This window comes from Ranitomeya imitator, chromosome 6, assembly GCF_032444005.1.
Source record: "Ranitomeya imitator isolate aRanImi1 chromosome 6, aRanImi1.pri, whole genome shotgun sequence".
Taxonomy (NCBI): Eukaryota; Metazoa; Chordata; class Amphibia; order Anura; family Dendrobatidae; genus Ranitomeya; species Ranitomeya imitator.
The window spans coordinates 70,002,312-70,026,163 of NC_091287.1; the positions used below are offsets into that span (position 1 = coordinate 70,002,312).

General features: G+C 40.7%; 1 protein-coding gene across 1 annotated transcript in view; it reads right to left on the reverse strand.

Annotated features, from left to right (window-relative positions):
* Positions 1-16,918, reverse strand: part of DPP6 (dipeptidyl peptidase like 6) — a 1,887,605-nt gene extending 1,870,687 nt beyond the window's left edge. Inside the window, exon 1 of the mRNA XM_069729746.1 lies at positions 16,637-16,918. Coding sequence (XP_069585847.1) covers positions 16,637-16,687 — 51 coding nt within the window. The 5' untranslated portion in view covers positions 16,688-16,918. The remainder of the gene's footprint in view (positions 1-16,636) is intronic.
* Positions 16,919-23,852: the final 6,934 nt, after the last annotated feature.

The window sequence follows — 23,852 nt, forward strand, 5'->3', positions numbered from 1 at the left end:
GACGGTACCTTAACTCTGAAAGTAGAATACGTGACCTCTATCCAGTAGCTCAGTTAATTTTACCGTAAACCTGGGATGAAGTGTCTGCTCTGCAAACTGTAAATGGAAATATATAGATGCACAAATAATTTAAAGGGATTCTGTCTGTCAATTCTTGCTGCCTAAACCATGGGAAGCATGAATCAGAGCCTCACTGAAGGCTTCCAGAAATCATAGTTTGAAGAGCTGACTGGGGACTTTATGGAGAGACAAGACTAGTCCACCCCCAGCTTACTTCTATCTGCAATGCTCAAGATCAGGGGACCTCAACCTGTGACTTGCTGGCTCATAATGTGTGGCTTGCGGCTACCTGCCAGCTTGGTTAATTAGCACCAGGTCTAGCAAACAACTACGAAGAGCAGGTCTCCAGATGTTGAATTTTGTGAGTAGCCCCACACAGAAGAGCAGATCTGAATGTGCATATTATGGCCTCGGCAGTTTTGGAGATAATTTAAGTATGGATGATGCCAACTTCAGAGAAGATGCTTGAAGCTGGATCTAACAGTGTGGTGGGAGTGATTGGTGCAAGAATACTGAATGGAGGTATTATGGGAACCTCTAGATCTTGGTATATTGCCTCGGTGTGATTTTTGTTGAAAAGCTATGGCTGTCATTATACCAGTAATGGGTCCTCTGTGCCTTGCTACTGTGAGGGGGGTGGGAGCTGGATGTTTTTGGCAACTCTCTAATAGACCTAAATGTGGCTCGCAATCCTCTCTCAAAGTTGAATGTGGCTCTCAAGGTCAGAAAGGTTAAGGACCACTGCTTTAGATTGACAGGCCTCTCCTATGTGTGTACATCAGGACAGACCTGTCAATCAACTGGATTGGACAGAGAGAAGACATTTTTCTCTGAAATTCTCCAGCAATTGTACTGCTGGCATCTAATTCATGATGACCATCATTTGGGCAGCTTGAATTGCCTGACAGGTTCCCTTTGAAGGGTGTTGTGAATTCCGCTCTTGGGCTCCCTCCGGTGGTTGTAAGTAGCATTTTTGTGAGTTCTGCTCTTTGGCTCCCTCCTGTGGTTTTGAGTGGTATGGCTGCTTCTTGGATTTAGCTTCAGCAGCTGTTTTCACTGATCGTCTTTCTGGCTCGGCTATATTAGTCTGGCCTTATCCCTCATTCAATGCCAGTTGTCAATTGTTCCTGCCTGGAGTCATTGCTCTTAGGACTTTCCTGACACTCTGACCAGTTCATCAAAGCTAAGTCCTTGCTTGTCCTTTTGCGGTTCTCTTGTTGTCGACTTTGTTGTTCAGCACTTTCTTTGTTTTTGTTCATTTGTCCAGCTTTTCAGTCTGGATCTATTCAGTTAAGCTGGAAGCTCTGGGCAGCAGAGTTTGCCCTCCACACCTTTAGTCAGGTGTGGAGATTTTTGCATTTCTCTGCGGTGGACTTTTTCTAGTTTTGTTTTTACTGACCGCACAGTGTTCTGTTCTGTACTATTTCTATTTAGCTAGAAGTGGCCTCCTGTGCTAAATCTTGTTTCATACTACGTATGTCATTTCCTTCTCCTCTCACAGTCATTATTTGTGGGGGGCTAATCTATCCTTTGGGCATTTTCTCTGAGGCAAGATAGTTTTCCTGCTTCTATCTTTAGGCGTAGTTAGCTCTTAGGCTGTGACGAGATGCCTAGGCCGAGTTAGGAGCATTCCACGGCTACTTCTAGTGTTCTGTTGAGCTTAGGGACTGCGGTCAGTATAGTTGCCACCTGCTCAGAGCTAGACGCATGTCGCTCCCTAATCACCAGATCATAACAGAAGGGGTTGTTCAAAGATTGATATTTATCACGTATCCACAGAGTAGGGTTCCCATGATCATGATCCTCTGTTTGAAGAGAATGGTCGTCATGCTTGTGCACTACTGCTCCGCCAAAAGAATATGGGCCAGAAAATGACAGCCTGGTTCATCACCACTCCATACAAACATGGAACCTGGGGACTGTTCATCTGATCAGTATGTTCCTAGTGACTGGAACCTCAGAGATATGACACCACCTAAGGGCCTCCTAAGGAAAAGGGGCACCCTAGTCACAACCCCTTTAATGGGAAAACAAAACACCAAACAAGGTCCCACACAAACTTACAAAAAGATCAAAATTTCGCAATGCTAAGAATTAATTCACTTTGACCCAGCACATTGATCTGAGGCATGTATATTGCTTGTAATACCTGTCAAATCTACCAACACATCTGTTGATAACACAAGAGAACAGAGCAGAAAAAAATCAGAGTATAATCCAAAAATTAATAAATTAATATTTTTTTCTTAGAAAAATTACTTACATAAATGAAAACACCAATTTAAAACACAGAGACTACTCAGCACAATAGAGGAGCAAGGTGACTGACAAATAACTGTGATTTGGAAATGAGCAATTAAATATCAGGACTATACATAAGCCATATAAGACATATTTAATAAATGAATGCCATTAAGGTCCACACAATGAAGTAGAATACCTTTAACAATGGGGCCTAACACATAGAGACTGGTATGATCGGTCCCAATAGTAGCCAGCAATAAAGGAATATTTACTAGAATAATCCAAAGTATAGGCACGGCTCCTGACGAAGTTCTAAACGAAACGTGCGTTGGGGCACCGTGGAGCATTCCGACTGATATTTCTTTGGCCAGTAAGTATTATAGCCTTTTACAAACGTCCTTACTGTGATTTATTACTTGGCTTTGCCTATACTTTTATTATACTCACCTACGTCATGGTCCGGGCTGATGGGCACCACTGGTCTTGATTCGGTGCCTCCCCTTTTCGTGCTCACTGTCTTCCTTCCTGCTTCTTGAGGATGATGCGCCCTATGTCATCCACACAGCATTCTTCATTGCGCTCCTGCACAGATGTATTCCTCTTTGCTCTGCCTAAGGCAGAGTACTGTAATGTGCTGGGAAAGTCCAAAGAGCGCTGGCGAATGTGCACTACAATATTTTGCTCCACCCTCGACAGGGAAGAAAGAAATACGCATGGAGCACAATGAAGGACACTGTGTGGATGACGTAGGATGCTTCATCAACATGAAACACGGAGGAGAACGGTGATTGCAAGAAGAGAGGAGGCGCCGAATCAAGACTAACCGCGCACAACGCTCCGGAGATGAGTATAATGAAAGCCCCTTTTTGTGTTATGTGCAGCGCATTGGGGACATATATACAGCATTCTAGAATACTGTATATGAGGGCGCACAGATGCTGACCGTACATTATATGGGGAAAACCTGATGACAGGTTCCTTTTTAAAGTAGGTCGAGCTCTAGTAGAATCAGACTCCCCAGTCTTAGCTGATCTTTGGTGGGGTCACATTTAGTTATAGAGGGAAACCTTCACTTTGAATTGTACAACAATCACATCATTCCTTAATCGAATATATTTTTTTTAATTAAAATCCTTTGAAAAACATGACTTATGCCTATCTCTTCAGTCTAAGCTATGAAGCACCTTCACAATCTGCCAACATATCACGTTGCTATCGTATGCTGTAGTTCCAGAGAAAGCAACAAATGAAAGAACAATTTATCATGATCAAGTGTTTTACAGACCAGGGAAATTAAAACATAATGTTAGAAAATTAAAAAAAATATAAAAAACACGGGAAGAAAAACTAATATCGTTGATGTAATGGAATGGATTTTATGGTCCTTTAGTTATAAATAGATTGTATTGATGAGTAATTTATTTCCAACTTGAAAAGTTATCACTTCTGTCAGAACTGATCCGAAATTGAAGTTGTAAAGTTCAAGACTTTCTGAGTTTTTAATCTGTCCAGTCCTAGAACCGTTACAGATTATTTTCCAACCTAATCCAAAAGAAATTATTGATTTAGGTGGATAAGGGTAAATTGCAACACAGGGCATTGTCAATATACAAAAGTGGTGCTGTTTCTCACTAACATACGTCTTTATTAATCGTTGCTTTTTTTTAACCCTGAAGTGCTGTAACTGTTTCTTCTACAATTTCTATAGCAGTGACATAACATAGACATTACATTTTACACATTAAATAAAAAAAACAATGCACATGTGAATACTATTCTCCTTATACCTGGTTGCTATGTACCTATAAGAATGTGCCGCATGTTTGAAAGAAATGTGATGCAGTACCGAGTTTATTGAGCGTGAATGGACAACACGTCACCACATAGGAATAAATGATCCATGTGCTATATTCTGTTCCTACTTCATGCAAATGCATCTCAGTGGCTCTCTAGAGAGACGAGCTGCAAAAGCCATACATGACAGGTACAGACAACATCATAGAGTCGGACTGACTGCAAAATGAGCCAAGTCAACTTTTTAAGCTGACTAGAAGGAACTTTAGAAAATAACACAGTTAGTTGCCTGCAGGACATTTTTTTGAGGCAATAGGAACTGGAATGAATGGAAACTTATTTTGTAAAACTTAAAAGATGAGACTTTCCTCTACATAAATATTCATTTCACATCAGGCTGACGATATTTATATCTCACCATTGTTTGTCTTACTCTCTGTATTTTTCACAAATTTACTTTCAGAACTGTCATTCATATAGAAATTTGCATTTTTCCTAAAATTATGGGTCTGTGATGTTAGGCTCACCAAGTGAAGTGGATTCACTGACCCTCAGGTCTGGGTGGGCACATGGACCAAGGGCATTGGCAAAGCTTTCTCGAGGACACATGGAAACTTAATGGTTTTTCTTCTTTTCCAAGCTAAATATAATATTCATTATGCAAACTAAGGAGCAGAAGCCATACTGGTGAATAACTAATCAGAGCACCACATAAAGCTCCCCACACAGGTCACCCCGGGGACACGAGCATATCATTAACTGAAAACTGAAAATAAAGATTAAACAACAACCACAAGACGTATTTCATCAACCCATTTTAATCAGTATAACGGCGCTGATCTGATACTGTCTGTAGGTTAATGTGCACAATCCTGCTGATGGGTTCCCTTTAAGGACTCTAACAACCAGCAATATCAGGAGCAATAGGCTAGATGAAGCGAAATGCGGCAGCGATGAATGCAAGTTCAGGCACGACAATCACAGATGGTGGAGCACACTAAACATAGGACTAGAGTCGCAATCACAAGATACATGAGTGTGTCTTAATGGTCCTTAAATGGGCCTAGGGAGATGGTGTCATTAATCCATTCTGGGCAACTTTCAAAAAAAGATGTGGAGCACAAGAGAGAGCAGTGAACCCAGTGGAAGGAAGCGGAACCCAGATTACACGAGCTAGGAGTGCAACACCCAAAACTATAAGACATTGTAAATGGTTTTTGCCCGGCCAAAGTGCTTAAAATAAGATTCAGGGCCTGTTTCATCACAGCTTTATCTAAAAACCTTTAAAAAGGTCCAAATAAATGTGGTGCTACTTGAGGCTGCAGTAAACTTTTGCAAGTTTTGGCATCTTTTTACTCCATTTTCACCCAGCTCTGACAAAGTAGTCTGAGTTGGGGCGGGATGAAGGCATGGTGACCGCCACTCTTCAAATTCATGATGATCAGTTGCGCTCTTTACGCTACAAATCTTACTCCAGGTGTAAGATTTGTGGTGAGGTGCACACTGAGCTGCATGCCACTTGTCAGACACTCTTGATTTATTAAGAGGCCTGTGACCATTAATGAATCAGGAGTGTCTGACTACAGCGCACCCCTGTAACAAGACTGGCATGAATTGGGGCCCATGTCTCCTGAGACAATGCTGGAGAAGAAGATAAACACAGTAAGTGTTGAGTTTTTAGGCCATACCCAGTGTAATAAAACGTTGGCACCCATTATATATTTAGTAATTGTAATAAAGATACATAAGGGAAAATTATTTTAACAAGAGCAAGGGAGATCCAAATACTAGCCTGCTATAAATATAAAACTAATATAAAAAAGGACGAGTTCTTGTTAAGAGTTTCTGAAGCTAATGGAATTTGTTGTAAAAACTGTGTATATAATAAATAGCACACATAAAATAAACAGGTGCAATGAAAGTAAAGTCACATTTAATGTATGCGTAATGTCACAGCATTATACTGTGCATACTGCACAGCTACTTGGGATCCTAATACAGAGCTGTCCGGAGAACGTCTCATAACAACCCACAATATAGTGTTCAGGGTTTAACTAAAACCTCTCCAATTACTCTTAAAATCAAGATGATCAAAATGAAGTACAAAATCAAAATTTCTTCTAATTAGTAAACTTTTTAATGGTGTTTACCAGGATACAAACCAGAGGTGGCCATGCCATATGTGCAACCCCTGTAGATGGAGAGGGGCCTGTAGATAAATGGGCCAAATGCCATCTTTGAAAACAATTTCTAATACTACGTATTACTGCTTATTTAATGGACTGAACTGATGAATTTCATGGCTCTTAATTACTTCTGCATTGCCATCTACCAGAGCCATTAACTAATGTGGGGGGATATGCTACAGGGATGCTGTAGAAGGAGGAGGTGCTCTTTGATCAATTGTTAGCTGTCCGTGTCTTCATTTGATATAAAAAGCCTTCTGAAAACTTTTAGAGGGAATTTGTAACCGTTTTTTGCCAACTAATCTTAGCTGAGGGCAGCATAATGTAGAAGCAAAGACACTGATTTCCGCGATATAGACAGCTTGTTGTGGTTTTGATAAATCTCTATTTTATCAGCATGATATTGTCCCTAGAGGACTAATAAATCTGCTTACATGTAGTCCTCTATATTCATGATTTCTGTATAACTCCGCCCCCACCACTGATTAGCGACTTTCTGCCTATGCACAGTGTACACAGAAAGCTGCCAATCACAGGTGGGGGCGGGGTTATACAGAGCTCAGCATTCAAAGAACTGGTGGATCTGCAGCAAATAAAACGGAGTTTTTTTTTATCAAAACTTCAGCAAGCAGCCCATTAAGTGACACATCGCTGGAATCAGAGGCTCAGCCCCGTGTCATGCTGCTCTCAGATGGGGTAGAAAAATCTGGTTACAGATTTTCATTAAGGATATATAATAGTCAGCTGATTCTGACAATTTCAGGGGGGTTGACTGACCATCCAATGTAGGGGTCCTCAACTCCAGGCCTCGAGGGCCGCCAACAGTGCAGGTTTTCAGGATTTCTTTAGTATTGCATCGGTGGTAATGTGATCATCTACACAGGTGATGATTCCAACCCCTGTGCAATACTAAGGAAATCCTGAAAACCTGCACTGTTGGCGGCCCTCGAGGCCTGGAGTTGGGGACCACTGATCTAATGTGTTTAGTGGCCTCCCAACTCTCCCGGAATAGATGATATCAGGAGATATAAGGATCAGGTGGATTTATGATCAAATAAAGTCGCTTTGTTTCCTTTTTGGGCAAAACTTATTTCAATATAACTTTTGTAAGTTTTAAATCGATTCTACTTTACGCATCCTAAAAAGTAACAAGAACAACATTCTCTAATCTTAAATGGCAATCTAAAATAAAAATTCGGGGAAAGTAATTTCCTTTTTTGTGATATTCTGTATTAGTAGACAGAATGTGCTCTTTCAATTTACGACCCGGTTTTTGCACCCAAGCGACATTCAAAAATTGTTCTCCTCCTGTACCGAAGCTGAAGGACAAATAACTTTGACTCTACAAAAAAATAACTTGAATAACCTAATGAATCCCGTAGGTACGACTGTTCAGATAGAGCAGATTCCTGAAATGAGTTTCAAGCCCAAAAAAAAAACGAGAAGATAAACAGAAAAATAATATACAATTTTGAAGCCATGAAGTAATAAGCTTCGATGAGAATACCGAATTGAAATCCAAAGGGAAATCAGTCCTCCAAAGTGAGATGACAGATGCTGAATATATTACTTAAAGATACAGTGCTACCCCTAAGTAAATGTATCTGTCAATACAAATCACATCATGCTCTGTCTATCCATCCCGATGGACGTCTCAGCTGCTGATACAGAAATATCATCACATATTGTTGAATGCTGATGTTGATGTATTCTTCCAAAATGTCCTAGAATCCAGTGATATGATTTCCGCTCTGTATAACCAGGACTTCTGGAGCACAGATGACGTTTCGTTAGTATCAGACAAGATAAGTGGCAATTACTAATAATACATCTTAAGGGAATACTGTGTCTGCCGTGGTGGTGGTGTATGTAGTCAGAAGCCATAGGAACACAAGAGAACTCAAACTGGCCTGGCAGTACTCAATATTAAATTAATATAAATATAAATGTATATTAACTATATATTTTATTGTCAACATCAATATCACATTTTTGAGAACTGGAATAGTAGCTGGTAAACATTTTGGTAATGTGATACGTGAGCCAATATTATCTACCAAGAAGTTGTAAGATTTGGGGTGAACACGGTACCAAGATATATATCTTTCCTGAATTAAGATTTGGGGTGAACACGGTACCAAGATATATATCTTTCCTATATTAAGATTTGGGATGAACACGGTACCAAGATATATACCTTTCCTGTATTAAGATTTGGGGTGAACACGGTACCAAGATATATATCTTTCCTATATTAAGATTTGGGATGAACACGGTACCAAGATATATATCTTTCCTGAATTAAGATTTGGGGTGAACACGGTACCAAGATATATATCTTTCCTATATTAAGATTTGGGATGAACACGGTACCAAGATATATACCTTTCCTGTATTAAGATTTGGGGTGAACACGGTACCAAGATATATATCTTTCCTATATTAAGATTTGGGATGAACACGGTACCAAGATATATATCTTTCCTATATTAAGATTTGGGATGAACACGGTACCAAGATATATACCTTTCCTGTATTAAGATTTGGGGTGAACACGGTACCAAGATATATATCTTTCCTATATTAAGATTTGGGATGAACACGGTACCAAGATATATATCTTTCCTGAATTAAGATTTGGGGTGAACACGGTACCAAGATATATATCTTTCCTATATTAAGATTTGGGATGAACACGGTACCAAGATATATACCTTTCCTGTATTAAGATTTGGGGTGAACACGGTACCAAGATATATATCTTTCCTATATTAAGATTTGGGATGAACACGGTACCAAGATATATACCTTTCATGTATTAAGATTTGCGGTAAAATCCATCCTAAAGTTATTTGGGCAATTTATCATTAAAAAAATGCGTCTAATTTCTCTAAATTTGGGATTGTACAACAAGTTCTGTAAAGTTTGCAAACTGTACAAATTATTTTTTCAGGCACCTTATTGGCTCATTATTACTTCAAATTAATATTTTCACTGTACATTTATTACAGCTGTTTGCAAAGTTAAAGCGGTTATTCACAACTATAAATGTTTTCAATAATGGCATGAAGACCTACCAGGCAGGTCTCCACTGGCAGAGAGCAATCATAGATTGTGCTGTCATGCTGATTTACAGCCAACTCCCCTCCGTGAGAAGTCATGTGTCAATCAGCATGACATCCCGACAGATCAGCCCAGAAAAGGAAGAGCTGTATTGTTAATGTAGAGCAGCCGAATCGTCGTCGTGAGCGGTCGTTGACTACTATGACCCAGCAGTGGATTGAATAGGCAGGTAGTCACCTCTGTTAGCAAGTACCTGCCTGTTGGGTTTTATGTCCATAGTAAAAAAAATAAAATTTCCTGGAAAACCACTTTAATATGACCCCTAGTTGAGTAATAGTAGTGATGAGCGAATATACTTGTTACTCGAGATTTCTCGAGCATGCTCGGGGGTCCTCCAAGTATTTTTTAGTGCTCGGAGAGTTAGTTTTTTTTTGCTGCAGCTGAATGATTTACATCTGTTAGCCAGCATAAGTACATGTGGGGATTCCCTAGCAACCAGGCAACCCCCACATGTACTTATGCTGGCTAACAGATGTAAATCATTCAGCTGCAGCAAGAAAAATACTTGGAGGACCCCCGAGCGTGCTCGAGAAATCTCGAGTAACAAGTATATTCGCTCATCACGAATTAATAGGTATTTCTTAAAGGTCCTTAAAGGGAGTCTGTCAAAAAGATCTACTTACCCCTCCCCTGACTTTTTATATGGTCATGGCAGTCTTTGAAAGATAATGTCTTCCACACCTTTACTGATGCAATCCATTGCAACCCTGACTGAAAAATCACTCTGTTTTAATTAGTATGCAAATGAGGTTTAAGTGCTCTAGGAATGTCAAACTGTGGAGGACTTCTAAACTATGGAACACTTGATTTTGGGTCCATAAAGGGATCTATACACTATCTGTACCTATTACCCTGTCCCTGATACTTTTACTCAGTATGAACTTTACTGATATTTGCATGTGGTATCATTAGGGACTCACATTGCTTTTCTGTGCTATCTTTGTTTCCCTTGCTGAAAAAGTTAAAACCTATTGATTCTTTATTTAAATCGTATTATTATTTTTTTGTATGGGATTTATTGTGTAATAAAATGTATACTCTTTTTAATGAATTTGGACTTGAACTCCAGTTTTCTTGGGTTTATTGGTTCATGTTTTGGGGTGTCCAAAGAGTATTTTTGTGTTATCTCTCTGCCAGAAGCTCTTCCACTTGGCGATGAGCATGTGTGAGAGGTCTGTTTCATGTTCACCATCTTGGGTTGTATTTTTTACATGGCAGAAGTACCCTGTTACTCAGCAGAGGAAATAAACAGGTTAGACACATGAAGCACTTACTTAAAAAGGAGCCCAACATTGGGGGAGTTTCAGAGGAGCTTGTACAGAGTGCTACTGTTACAGAAACATATAGTGGTGATTGAATGTTTCCAACATGTTCCATCTCAATTCTCTAAAGATGCACCAAATGATATGGCAGACGAAAGCATAGCAGGACCACTGCTAATGTGCTGCAATATGAAACAGGCTTATGGGTCCATGCACATCGCTAGTCTTAAGCAATGGGCCCACGAGAGTAAGATGTACCTAATTCATTAAGAGGCCTCTGACATAAATGTACTTCAGTAAGGGTGTACGCTTTCATGAATTTGACATATTGGCGTACCTGTCTGGGATTGGAGGGAAAACACCAAAAGTCAAAATATTTTTGCACAAGTTCCAAATTGTGCAAAACTTTTTTGTGACTTATTAAAGGGTTTTAAGCCACAATTCTAGCATAAACAACTTATTGAATTGGGACTTTTGAGGAAGGAAGGTGTTACATGTTTTGATATATATGTTTAGATTGACTGAGTGTTTTATTTTAATTTTCTTCATGCTGATTTAGCAAAATGGTGGCTGTGTGCCATTTTGCTGCACTGTAGTGGCCAGGAAAGGGGTTGAAAAAATCAAATACCTTGCCACTCACCTCTACTGGTTTAGTCCACTGTCCAATCCTTCACTCAGTACAGATTTTTCCTTGTTCAGGCATATTCACTCTGTGCCAGGGCTTCATGCTCTAGAGGAGGCTTTTGACTTCTCGACCAGCTGGTTGTAAATTGACACCTCATGACCTCAGAGGCCTAGTTGGCAGTGGAAGACCTGGCATAGAGGGAAGAGGACGCTGCACTAGAGGAAAAGAATGGTTAGATAGAGAGGAGGAATGAAACAGCAAGACATGCGAGGTGAGTATTTTTTTTTACACCACATGATTATAATTCTCTAATGTCTAGAAAGACAATAAAGCATAAGGCACTGAGTAACATTGATGTAAATGTAATTTCCCTGCCAAATTCAAGCAAATAGACGAAATCAACAGATTTGCTTCTCGCTAGTGAACTGTCACTGCCAAACATTCTGTGCCTTGTCAATGAAGCTACAACTATCAAGCATAAAGTGCAACTGAAAGAATTTGCAATCATCAGGAAGTTTTGTGCCTCTGTTGTGTGAAAAAGATAAGTAAACTCTTCTGCTCAAGCAAAATGATTTATTTAAGGCTAAGTTCACACTGTGCATTTTGCTGCTTTTTTAATGCTTTTTTTTAATGCTATTTTTCATCTGTGTTTTACAGTACCAGCTTTGTCTATGAGATTTCGGAAATCTCATGCACACAGCTTGGTTTTTTTGTCACCTGCATTTTGTGCTTTTGTGTTTTTTTGGACATATAGCATGTCTCTTTCAGCATTTTTTCAGCATTTTTCACCGATTGAATGGAAAAAAACACATGAAAAAACGCACCAAAAAACGCAGCAAAACCTAAGTTTTGCCGCAGCTTCTTCCCTGTCTAGTACTCAGGTTTTGCAGCAGAAAAAAAAAAACGCAGCAAAAATGCCCAGTGTGAACTTAGCCTAAAGGGGAACCTAATTCAGTGAGGCTTTACAGAGAAATTCTCTGTTGGGGCTTTTTCAATGTATGCTATAACCCAAGCCTTGCATAATACAATATGCAGCAAAGAGATCCAGCAGATTAAACAACACTCATTGTGCAAAACACCTATACAACCAGTCTCGAAGCACCATGTATAGTAAACAGCAGGGTGAGACAGAGAAAATAGGTTATGAATTATGTTTCTTACTCATAATAAGGTAGGATCAGTTTAGCCCACCAGCACTGCCCCGACGCGCGTTTTGCTTATAGCTTTCTCAAGGAATGGTGTCTCTTACTAATATGTAATGTAGTACAAATATTGTCCTCACTCCTAATATGGCTAATAATCTTTTTTCTATCTCAGTCATGGCCAAAATGCTTTTCTTGGATGTGGGAAGAAACTGTCGTACCCAGAATATGTCTTCATAAACATGAGGAGAACATATAAACTCCTGTCAGAGGTTATCTTTGGTCAGATCGAATCTAGGACTTCAGTATTGCAAGTCAATGGTTCTAACCACTGAGTAAGCAAAGATTTAATTATCTCTCTTTTTCATACACTCAATAAGTTACTGCGAAAAGCACCGGACTGTTGAATAAAAGCATAATAAGCTTAAGATGTTAAGGTGAGAGAATGTATTAAACTGAGGTTATCTTTACTTGACATGAATTAAAGGCTTACAAGTCACTGACGTTTCTGGGGTTTACAGAGCAGTGAATCAGATTGAAGGGCGCTCGTTACATATTATATATATATTATTCCCAGGATGCTAAATTAACTAAATGATCAGTAATTGTGCGTTTATGCCTGTAGAGTTATGTCATGCTGAACGACGAATTTAACTTTTTAGCACTATTTGCACTTGTACTAAGTAATGTACCACTGAGTGCTAACAGTTTGCAACATTAACATCTCAAAAGTCGATAAACTGATCTTTAGAATGATCTACACAGTCGCCACCTCTCGGTCGCTGTCTCTGCGCTCTGTTTTTAGGGACCAAACTAATGCCAGAAAGTTTAACAACTTATCTGCCAAGTGTTACCTTTCGACTGAAACTGTTATTAAATAACTCTTGCGTTGTTGGGCACAGCGTCGTCGACGCATACCGACGCATGCGTCATGCGCCCCTATCTTTAACATGGGGGGCGCCGGTATGCATTGTTTTACGATGCATGCGTCAATTTGATGCACCAGACAGGGCGCAGAGAACGGTACTTGTAGCGTTTTCCCTGTGCCAAAATTCAAGAACATTACTAGTTTATGGCAACGCATGCGTCAAAAAAAGCAGCGTTGTGTTTTGCGTTGGTTGCGTCGACGACGCTGCACCCAACAACGCAAATGTGAACGTAGCCTTAAATGGAAACACGACATACAACAATTGCCCAAGTCAATACAAACTGAATATTGTATTTAAGATGCCCCTCTCCCAAAACACATAAAAGTATGCAGAAACTTTTTCTGAATTAATCAATACAGCAGACTTATGGCAAATAAAACTGATCATTTTGTCATTATAGATGAACACGATAAGGACCAATCTCTTCTTAATTACAGCACCCACTGAGTGCTATACTGCGCCTATCAATAAATGGCCCCAACACTGGGGGGCAACGAGTTGCATCCTGTAGTACACAATTCAACTGGCTGACTAAGTGGGATCACTTTATTAATCGATCATAAAGCACATCAAGTTTACTAGACACGTAGTAGACTTCTTAGGGTATGTTCACACTAGGCCTTTTTGCAGTGTTTTTTCATGCTAATTTTCAGATGCGTTTTACAGCAAAGCCTTCGAGATTTCAGGATTTTTTTGTCATCAGTATTTTGTGCTTTGCATATTTCTTTGGACATAGATCATGTCACTTCTTCCAGTGTTTTTGTAACATTTTTCAGCATTTTTCACCCACTGACTTGAATGGGTGGTGAAAAAATGATGAAAAAATGTACTACAAAAAAGGTATCAGAAGTTGCTGCGTTTTTTTGTGCCAAAACTTGATTCTATAGAATAGGACTTTTTTTTTTCAACACTAAACTTTATCAGCATCTACAAAAGACAAATCTAGCATGACAAAATCGCCACAAAAAATGCAGCAAAAACACTAGAAAAACCAAGACAAACATGCTTTTTTCTGCAGCTTCTTTCCTGCCCAAACATCAGGTTTGGGCATAGTAAGAACTTACCCTTAAAGGGGTTCTCCTATTTTATATCATTCATGATGCTTACACAGTCTAGAATTATTGGCAAACTACATAATATGGTTGGCATTGGAAAAAAAACAAAATGTTTATCACTTGCCTATTTATTGTGGCCGTAGCCAGCTACTTAATATTGTATCATATATATTCACAAGATATGCAAAAATTATCTAAAATAGGCAACTGGGCCCCAAATCTGGCATTCAATGGGTGTCGTAGAGCCCATTATACTTAGATGCCCTAATTTGAGAATATCTCTATCCTTCAAAAACAAAACAAACGTATAGACTTCATATCACAAACTAACATCGGACCTAATTATGACATCGGAAAAGACATTAGGTTATAGTTTGAAAGCACAAAACGTTTGCACCAACTTTGTTGCGACAATATATACTTGGTAGACACCCAACAAGAACTCAGTAGATGCTGAGGATTTGTAACACCATCATTGAATTTGAAAACAAGCGTCCAAGCAAAAATTTCTTTTTCAATTTGTGGTATCACTAGTTACATCCGCCAGTACTGGTGCCAGTCCAAACATACTGGATAGTAGGACACATATAATTTCATTATAATAGTAATTTGTCATTAAAAATGACGTAAATGCACAAGAGGAAACTAGTCGAGTGGTGGCATGGTTACAAAATACAGGACTGAGATCCGAATAATGACAATTTTTGGCAGCTTCTCTCAAAAATCAACATCAATCCATAATCCCCACCGCACGCCGCGGATTAACAGGTCAGTGCTTTACAAGGTCCTGAGATTATATTGCTAGACTGGCATTGGTACTGTGGTGGTAACTAGGACTCCCGCGTCAAGGGAATAAGTTCTGCCAAATGAAGTTGTTTTGCGACAGCATCTCTTCATCGAATATGATAAAATGATTTTCGCCCGCACTGGTTCTAGAATTACTTCACGCCATCGAAGTTCACGGGTGACATTAGATTAGACAAAGGGCAGAATTGGCCAATTTCAGCTTGAAGTAAATTGCAGATGTGATCTCATCTGAACATAAAACAGTTGCTCTTTGCATCATTTATAAGAAGAGATCGACTGTTCTGATGTGAAGAACATGCCTCACAGAGCATTTAGGGAAATCAATGCACTGACCAAGGAGACCATTTTCCTTTAATGTACCAAGAAAGTATAAGAAAAGTTTTCCCGAGTCCTAATAATACTAATATTTCCTGTGTTAACGGAGACACTAAACCCAATGTCTGTTCTCTCCTTTAGTTGTGTAGTTCTAGACGGGCCATTGTTCTTAGTATGCGAACAATGAAAAAGAGATGCTTGGAGGTGATTGAAAATGTTCAAGGGTTTATTGACAAAAAAATTAGAAAATTTTCTGCCCCGTGAGGAGTATTTTATTTTTATGTATAAACATTTGTGAATGTGATCAGCAGATTTTTCTATAATGCCAAGATGGACACATACATCAGGCACTTCTATGGCTAAAAGTTTTTCAATCCGGACTTGGCACACCGTATCCCGTCTAATAACCAAATCTAGACTGTAAGGTTTGTCTATGGACGGAGGAGGGGTGATGTGCCCTCAGACTTATGTAATGGCATACAATTTAAAAAAAAACAATATCTGACATTTTTTATTCAGCTACAGACATCTGGCGGGATTTGCAGCCTCCTAGAAAAAATGACAAAATACTGTGTCTGCGCGGGATTACTTTACGAAAGCCATCTACTTTGGATTTAGTGCGCCTTTAACACAGGATTGTGTGGTGGTACCATCGAACACGACAGACTTCAGCAAACAAGTTAACCCCTTCATCGCCAAAAGCAACCCCCCCCACTCCCCTCTCCAATGTAATCCAATAACCGTGAACGGATAATCCAAAAATCATCGGTCAAAGATGAACTATCCCCGGGGGATAATCCATAATCCGGGCTTTGTGGCCACTGATCATGACCGCATAATCTTGTACAGATGTCTATCGCCAGCTTCCTCTAGCTGGTACAAAGCACAGGGCTTCCTCGGGTGATGCCAACAGAAGGCAGGTGAAAACATCAGGCAACCAGCCACAGAGCAGCAGCAGATGTAAAACTTGTAGTAGACTAGTTCCTCCCCCCCATACATTGCAGGGCAGGTTACCCCCACCATCAGTGCCAGGGGAGTGTGACAGCTGTGTACCCAGCAGTGCTCTGCCCCACGCCCCAGCAGCTTCCACTTACCATTACGTTGCCCTGCATCTTAACCGTCTTGATTATCGGCTTGTCCTTCATGTTGCCTCCTTGTCTCCTTCTCTCAATCCATTCGAGTTTAGGAAGCAGCTCCCTGTTTATGATTTCACATGTCTACGCTGTGTAGCACTGGGTGGCCACCTCCTCCTCCTTCTCCTCCTCTTCTCTGTCTTGTGGGGTTTTGAATGGGAGTTATCAGCCTCACTGAGGAGGGACATACAAAAAGGGATGACAGTTCCCGCCTGATAAAAGGAATGCCAACAGAATACATCCAAAGGGCAATGAAGAGTCGGGTATATTTCAAGAAATCGCATCCTCGCACATCACATCTTCCAAGGACTAATTGCTAACATTGCTGTCTGATAATTTACATGTGGAAAGCGAGGAATGACAACTGCATAGTATGGAACGACATCTGAAGAAATATTATATATATATATATATATATATATATCCTGCAAAAATATATAATATTTGCACATCCCCCGAATATATATATTCCCCCTAATATGTATATTCCCCAAAAATATATATTTGCCCATCCCTCAAATATATATCCAGCAAAAATATATAAAATTTGCACATCTCCCAAAATATATTTATTTATATCGCCCAAAAATATATATATTTGCATATCCCCCAAATATATACATCCCCCAAAAATATATACGTTTTGCATATCTCCAGAAATATATCCCCCAAAAATATATATTTCCACATCCCCAATATATATATATCCCCCAAAATATATAAGATTTGCACAACCCCCAAATATTTATATCCCCCAAAATATATATTTCCAAATCCCCAATATATACCGTATATATCCCCCACAAAATATATTTGCCGCACATCCCCGAATACATCCCCCATAATATATATATTTGTAAATCCCCTGAACATATATATCCCCCCAAAAATGTATATTTACACATCCCCCGTATATATCTCCCCAAAAATATTAAATATATATAATATATACATTCCCCAAAAAGTATAGAATATTTGCACACCCCCTGAATCTATATGGTGGATTTTATTCCTTATGGAATATGGTAGTTTTTTTTTTTTTTAAGTGAAATATTATGGACGCACAACTCATAGTAAAAAAAGCAAAACAGCGTGAGTTACATAAGAAGATCCTGTTTTTAGAAGATATTTATACCCACACACTAATTCGATATCTTATTGCTTCCCACATTTAATAAAGCCTATGAAAGTTTTATCAAATGTCATCAATTCACACAATAGATTCTTTGCCACTCACATTCTCAGCAGATTTTAAGGGCTGGTAATCACAGAAATTCCAGCACCTCTTCATCAAGTGAAAATCAGCATTTAAAGTGTAGCTGTCTACTCATACAAAACCTATACAAAAAACAAGGCCTTGCTGCCTTCAGCCCTCACAAGCTGAAACTGATATTATTTCACCATCCAGTTTAATATGTCCAGGAACTCCCATGATATTCTTGCTTTATAACTTGCTGTCTTCTTCTTTTTCAGGTGGGTGGTTCTTCTTCATTTGCATTCTGCCAGCACTATAGGAGCAGGAACTTCTTTTCCTTCAGTTCCAAAGCCGCCTCTCAGCTATTCATGTATACAGTTTGATGATCTTAAGAGCATAAGTAGAGAAAAAAAAGCAAACCTAGTTGCTCTAATCAATTTCCACAGCTACAATCTGATTACACATGACAGCAAAGCAATGGAGACAGAGAATGGAGACATGTAGTGGTCAGCACTTTGGAGTGATTTTTCAGGCTTAAGGCAGCATCCTTTTTTAATTGAGTGGAAAGTTTGTTTTGCACAGCATATATCAAATGAGATCAAGCTGTCTGAAGGAAGAATAACCATCTAAACCTTTTTTTTTTCCTTTTTACATAAATTCACCTAAAGCCTACAATTCTGTATTTCATTTATTATCAGTATTCTGCTTTTATGTGAATATTTATTTCACCGATCTGCTGCTTCCATCCTATTGCTTTCCAGGTTTCCAGCTGGTCACCACCATCTGCTGCATAGATAGCTTTCCAACACATGAACTTATGACCGGGTGAAGCCAATATCTGGCTGAAGTGGGTCATCACTGCGGCTAGTGACTTGTGATTGGTGGATCAGTCATTTCCTGTGTGCATATGTGAGGAGGAGGACCGGGCTGTAGGTACCTGACATCAACCGGGTCCGGAACTGTCGATGCTGCGTCCTATGTTGCCCGGGGGAAGGAATAGGGGACCGGACAGGCCCCATGACCTGGGAAGAGGGGGCGTTTTTAAACCAGAAACAGAGCCGAAAGTGCGCGAAGCAGCAGTCAGTTTCCTGCCATCAGGAAGAGTGCAGCAGGGTCAGCAGGGCGTTCTGCAGCCCAAGCATCTGCAGCGTGAAGTACTGCTACCAGAATCCTCTGGGCACTCGAGCAGGATGGCGAGAGTGGAGCGCGCTGTGCGCCTGGCAAAAAGCAACACCGCTCGTGCGGGGAAACATGGGATGGCCTCAGGACATTGAGTCCCCTCTGCCGGCCAGACGCAGCAGCCCACACCTGACGCCGGGATTTCTGCAGCTCTCTTTGCTTCACCTGCACAGGCTTATGGAGTAGGGGCTCAGCGAGTAAAACCGATGACCGCCCGCCATTGCCAGAAGGTGGGCCGTTATTTATGGGACCCCATCTGTGGACACTATTATGGCCATTATCAGTACTGCAACCCCCAATGGATCATCTGTGGCTGAGGAACCTAAAGACATGATAGGTTTGATAATTGGACTGTTGTTACTTTGCAATTTCTGTTTTCAACTTAACTGTTTATCTCCCTGCGAGGAGTTCCCCTATTGTTTCAATGAAACTTCTGTACTGTTAATCCTTGCTCTGCCTCCCTTGTGTCACTGCATCCTGCGACCTGTTTACACATAGAGGAACCAGGAAATAGAGACTCCAACGAATTATCAGAACAGAGGATGCTGGGAATTGTTGGGATGAAAATCCATTCCTATTTTATGCCAGTCTGAAATCTGAAGAGCTCATATAGTAGAGTTTTCACTGATCGGCGTCGGTAGACCTTTTGGATCCATAGAGTGATTGGGATTGCTGCACTTTGTGGAGTCCAGCGTTCTACATGACAATTTTCCCTACACTGTTTTTTTGTGATTTTGACTCCTTGAGGTCAGTCGTCCACCAATCAGAAAATAACTTTTTATTATTCCTGTAGGCCACATAGGAGGTATGATGCTGGTGATTGGAGAGGTTTCCCCTTAGCTTTCCTCCTACCGAGGACTACATTTCTCATTGTGTCTAAAAGGCAACGTGTGCAATTTCCTTTAACCCCTTCATGACCATGGGATTTTTCGTTTTTCCGTGTTCGTTTTTCACTCCCCTCCTTCCCAGAGCCATAACTTTTTTATTTTTCCGTCAATTTGGCCATGTGAGGGCTTATTTTTTGTGGGACGAGTTGTACTTTTGAACGACATCATTGGTTTTAGCATGTCGTGTACTAGAAAACGGGAAAAAAATTCCAAGTGCAGTGAAATTGCAAAAAAAGTGCAATCCCACACTTGTTTTTTGTTTGGCTTTTTTGCTAGGTTCACTAAATGCTAACACTGACCAGACATTAGGATTCTCCATGTCAGTACGAGTTCATAGACACCTAACATGACTAGGTTATTTTTGTATCTAAGTGGTGAAAAAAAATTCCAAACTTTGCTAAAAAAAAAAAAATGCGCCATTTTCCGATACTCGTAGCGTCTCCATTTTTCATGATCTGGGGTCGGTTGAGGGCTTATTTTTGGCGTGCCGAGATGACGTTTTTAATGATAGCATTTTGGTGCAGATACATTCTTTTTATCGCCCGTTATTGCATTTTAATGCAATGTCACGGCGACCTAAAAAACGTAATTCTGGCATTTTTAATTTTTTTCTCGCTACGCCATTTAGCGATCAGGTTAATGCTTTTTTTTAGTTGATAGATCGGGCGATTCTGAGCGCAGCGATACCAAATATGCGTAGATTTGATTTTTTTTATTGATTTATTTTGATTGGGGCGAAAGGGGGGTGATTTAAACTTTTATATTTTTTTTATTTTTTTCACATTTTTTTTTAAGTTTTTTTTTTTTTTACTTTTGCCATAATTGAATAGCCTCCATGGGAGGCTAGAAGCAGGCACAACCCGATCGCCTCTGCTACATAGCAGCGATCTGCTGATCGCTGCTATGTAGCAGAAATGGAGGTGTGCTGTGAGCTCCGACCACAGGGTGGCGCTCACAGCCACCGGTGATCAGTAACCACAGAGGTCTCTAGGACCTCTATGGTTACCATCCTGACGCATCGCCGACCCCCGATCATGTGACGGGGTCGGCGATGACGTCATTTCCGGCCGCCCGGCCGGAAGCGGTAGTTAAATACCGCTGTCTGCGTTTGACAGCGGCATTTAACTAGTTAATAGGTGCGGGCAGATCGCGATTCTGCCTGCGCCTATTACGGGCACATGTCAGCTGTTCAAAACAGCTGACATGTCCCGGCTTTGATGCGGGCTCACCGCGGAGCCCTGCATCAAAGCAGGGGATCTGACCTCGGACGTACTATCCCGTCCGAGGTCAGAAAGGGGTTAAAATCTCACATCAGTGGCCGACAAATCATTGGTGCAACCTGTGCAGCCGCTCAGGGGCCCAAGAGGTAAGGGGCCAATTTCCACTTCCAAAACAGGTGAAATTGTGCATTATGATGAGCTCTGGGTTGCAAAGGGCCCATATATTGTTCTTGCACAGGGGCCCTCTTCTGCCTATGTCTGCCACTGCCCCACATTGTGTACTACACACAGCCATATACTCCCATAGTATATATAGCCCCATTACAGCGTAATATAGTTTCTCTGCCTAAATTTTCATGTATCAACTGCATGTTATTGGCTCTCTGCCACAAACACAACCAGCTGAGGCGGAATGATCTAGAGAGGACAGAGCAAGTGAGAGTTAGCTCTGCTATGCTCCAATAAAGAGAAGAAACAGATGTTCTGTACTTACATGGAACAAGCCCAGCCAGCATGGACAAGCACTATGGAAAATTATTTGAAAGATAGTGGTTGTCATCACGTTTGTATGGAGTATATTTTCTTTTAAACAATGCAACTTTTTTTTTTTAAAGTGATGTATATGAAAATTCAGTTCATAAAACTGTAAATGAAATAGCAGAATCACCCCTTTAATGGGTAATGTGTGTTGCAGGTAGTCATAGATAACACAATGGTAAATGCTGAGTATTATTCAATTTAGTTTAATATTTAGGATTTAGTAATTCTGGTAATCTAATGTCATATAAGGCTATGTGCACACGCATTCTGGTCCACTGCGGATTTTTCCGCAGCGGATTTGAAAAATCTTCAGAGCAAAAACTCTGCATTTTTGCTGCAGATTTACCGCAGACATACCGCGGTTTTTCTGCGGATTTCACTGCGGATTTACAACTGCGGTTTTCTATAGGAGCAGCTGTAAAACCACTGCGGAATCTGCAGAAAGAAGTGACGTACGGAATGTAAACCGCTGCGTTTCTGCGTGTTTTTTTCCGCAGCATGTGCACAGCATTTTTTGTTTCCTATAGGTTTACATTGTACTGTAAACTCATGGGAAACTGCTGCGGACCTGCAGCTGCGGAAACGCTGCGGATCTGCAGCAAAATCTACTACTTTTTCATTGATGACCTATCTTTACGTCTCAATGTCTCATCGGTTGGGGTCCGACACCCAGCACACCGTCGATCACCTATTATCAGTGGATATCACTATCAAGAAGTACTCACTTGCGGAGCTGGCCGTCTTCTGACCGGGGCATGGCATTACACATCTGCCTCCTATTCAAATCAATAGGAGGCGGATTTGCAGCACCCTGCGACAGCCATGATGATGGCTATCTCCGCAAGTCCGTACTTCTAGCCAGTAGTGTCCGCCGTCGACACCGATAATATCGGCGGATAGCCGGGTGTCAAACCCTGACCAATCAGACATCGATGATCTATCTTAAGGACAAGTCATCAATGAAAAGGTGTTGGGCAAACACTTTAAAGGTTTTTCTTTGCATAAATAAATAAATAAAAACTACCCGGCTGAACCAGTAATGAGTCTTCAATGCTACCCTGTAACATTGATATTTGCTTTTTAAGCTTTCTTCAGCTTTCTGCAGCCATCCTTGTTTTGTTATTTTTTACATTCTAAGCTTCCCGACAGGTCTTCCTTTGTGCCTCTAAACTCCATTTCCCAAGAGGCAGACCTACTGTTAGGTGTTGGGATTCTCCCGCTGTGCGGGATAGATCCCAAGCATCATCTTGTGCTGTTGTCCCCCATTCTGGTCTGGCTGCTGAGATTGCTGCTCAGCGCAGACATCGGTCCCAGCATCTTGCTCAGGCTCATGGTATTCGTTTAGTTACTACTGGCTCTCCAGCCAAGTCTATGGTAACTAGTGATTCAGGTGCAGCCTTGCGCTATGGAGCCTAAGTCCAAAAATCACCTTACTGAGCATGTCCGTGATATGGTGTCTTCTCATTGGTGGTCAGAAGGTAACTGCTCTGGTGATGTGGCGGCTCTGGATTGGCCCACAGGTGATGTCACGGCCTGCTGGGTGTGAATGTTTGGGGTGGATCCTAGGGTTTAAAAGGCTCTCAGTGGTAGTATCATTCATGTTTGGTGTGTATGGGTGGATACTCTACCTCTCTGTCTGTACGATTGCATGTGTCGGTTTACGCACAGATTCTGTACACGTTGGCAGGCAGGTTGCATACGTTTTTGCGTATGGCTTAACATCTGAGTCTCTAGTCTGCTACATGCTTTGCGTGCCGGTCAGGTACGGGTAAAGTAGTGTTGGGAATGGGCTAACTAGCCACTTGGCTTAGCATCTGTTTCGTTCATGTGTGCGGTTAGCACAGTTCAGTTACAGAGCAAGCTCAACCCTTATGCTATACTTCTCCACAAAGGCTACAGGGTTTTGTACCTAGCATCGTATGAGTTCTTTCTCTTGGCTTAGCATCTGATTCATTCATGTGTGCAGTTGGCACAGTTTAGTTGCAGCGCAAGCTCTCTCCACATGCTATCTTCCCTGTGACGTTTAACAGGATACAATGCTTAGCAAACTCAGAGCTCTACCTCTCTGTGAAGTTAACAGAGCTGGTATTCTGCATCCTGTTCATACTGTGTGGAGTTAACACAGTGTGTTTAAGGTAATGCTCGCTGTTGTGTCC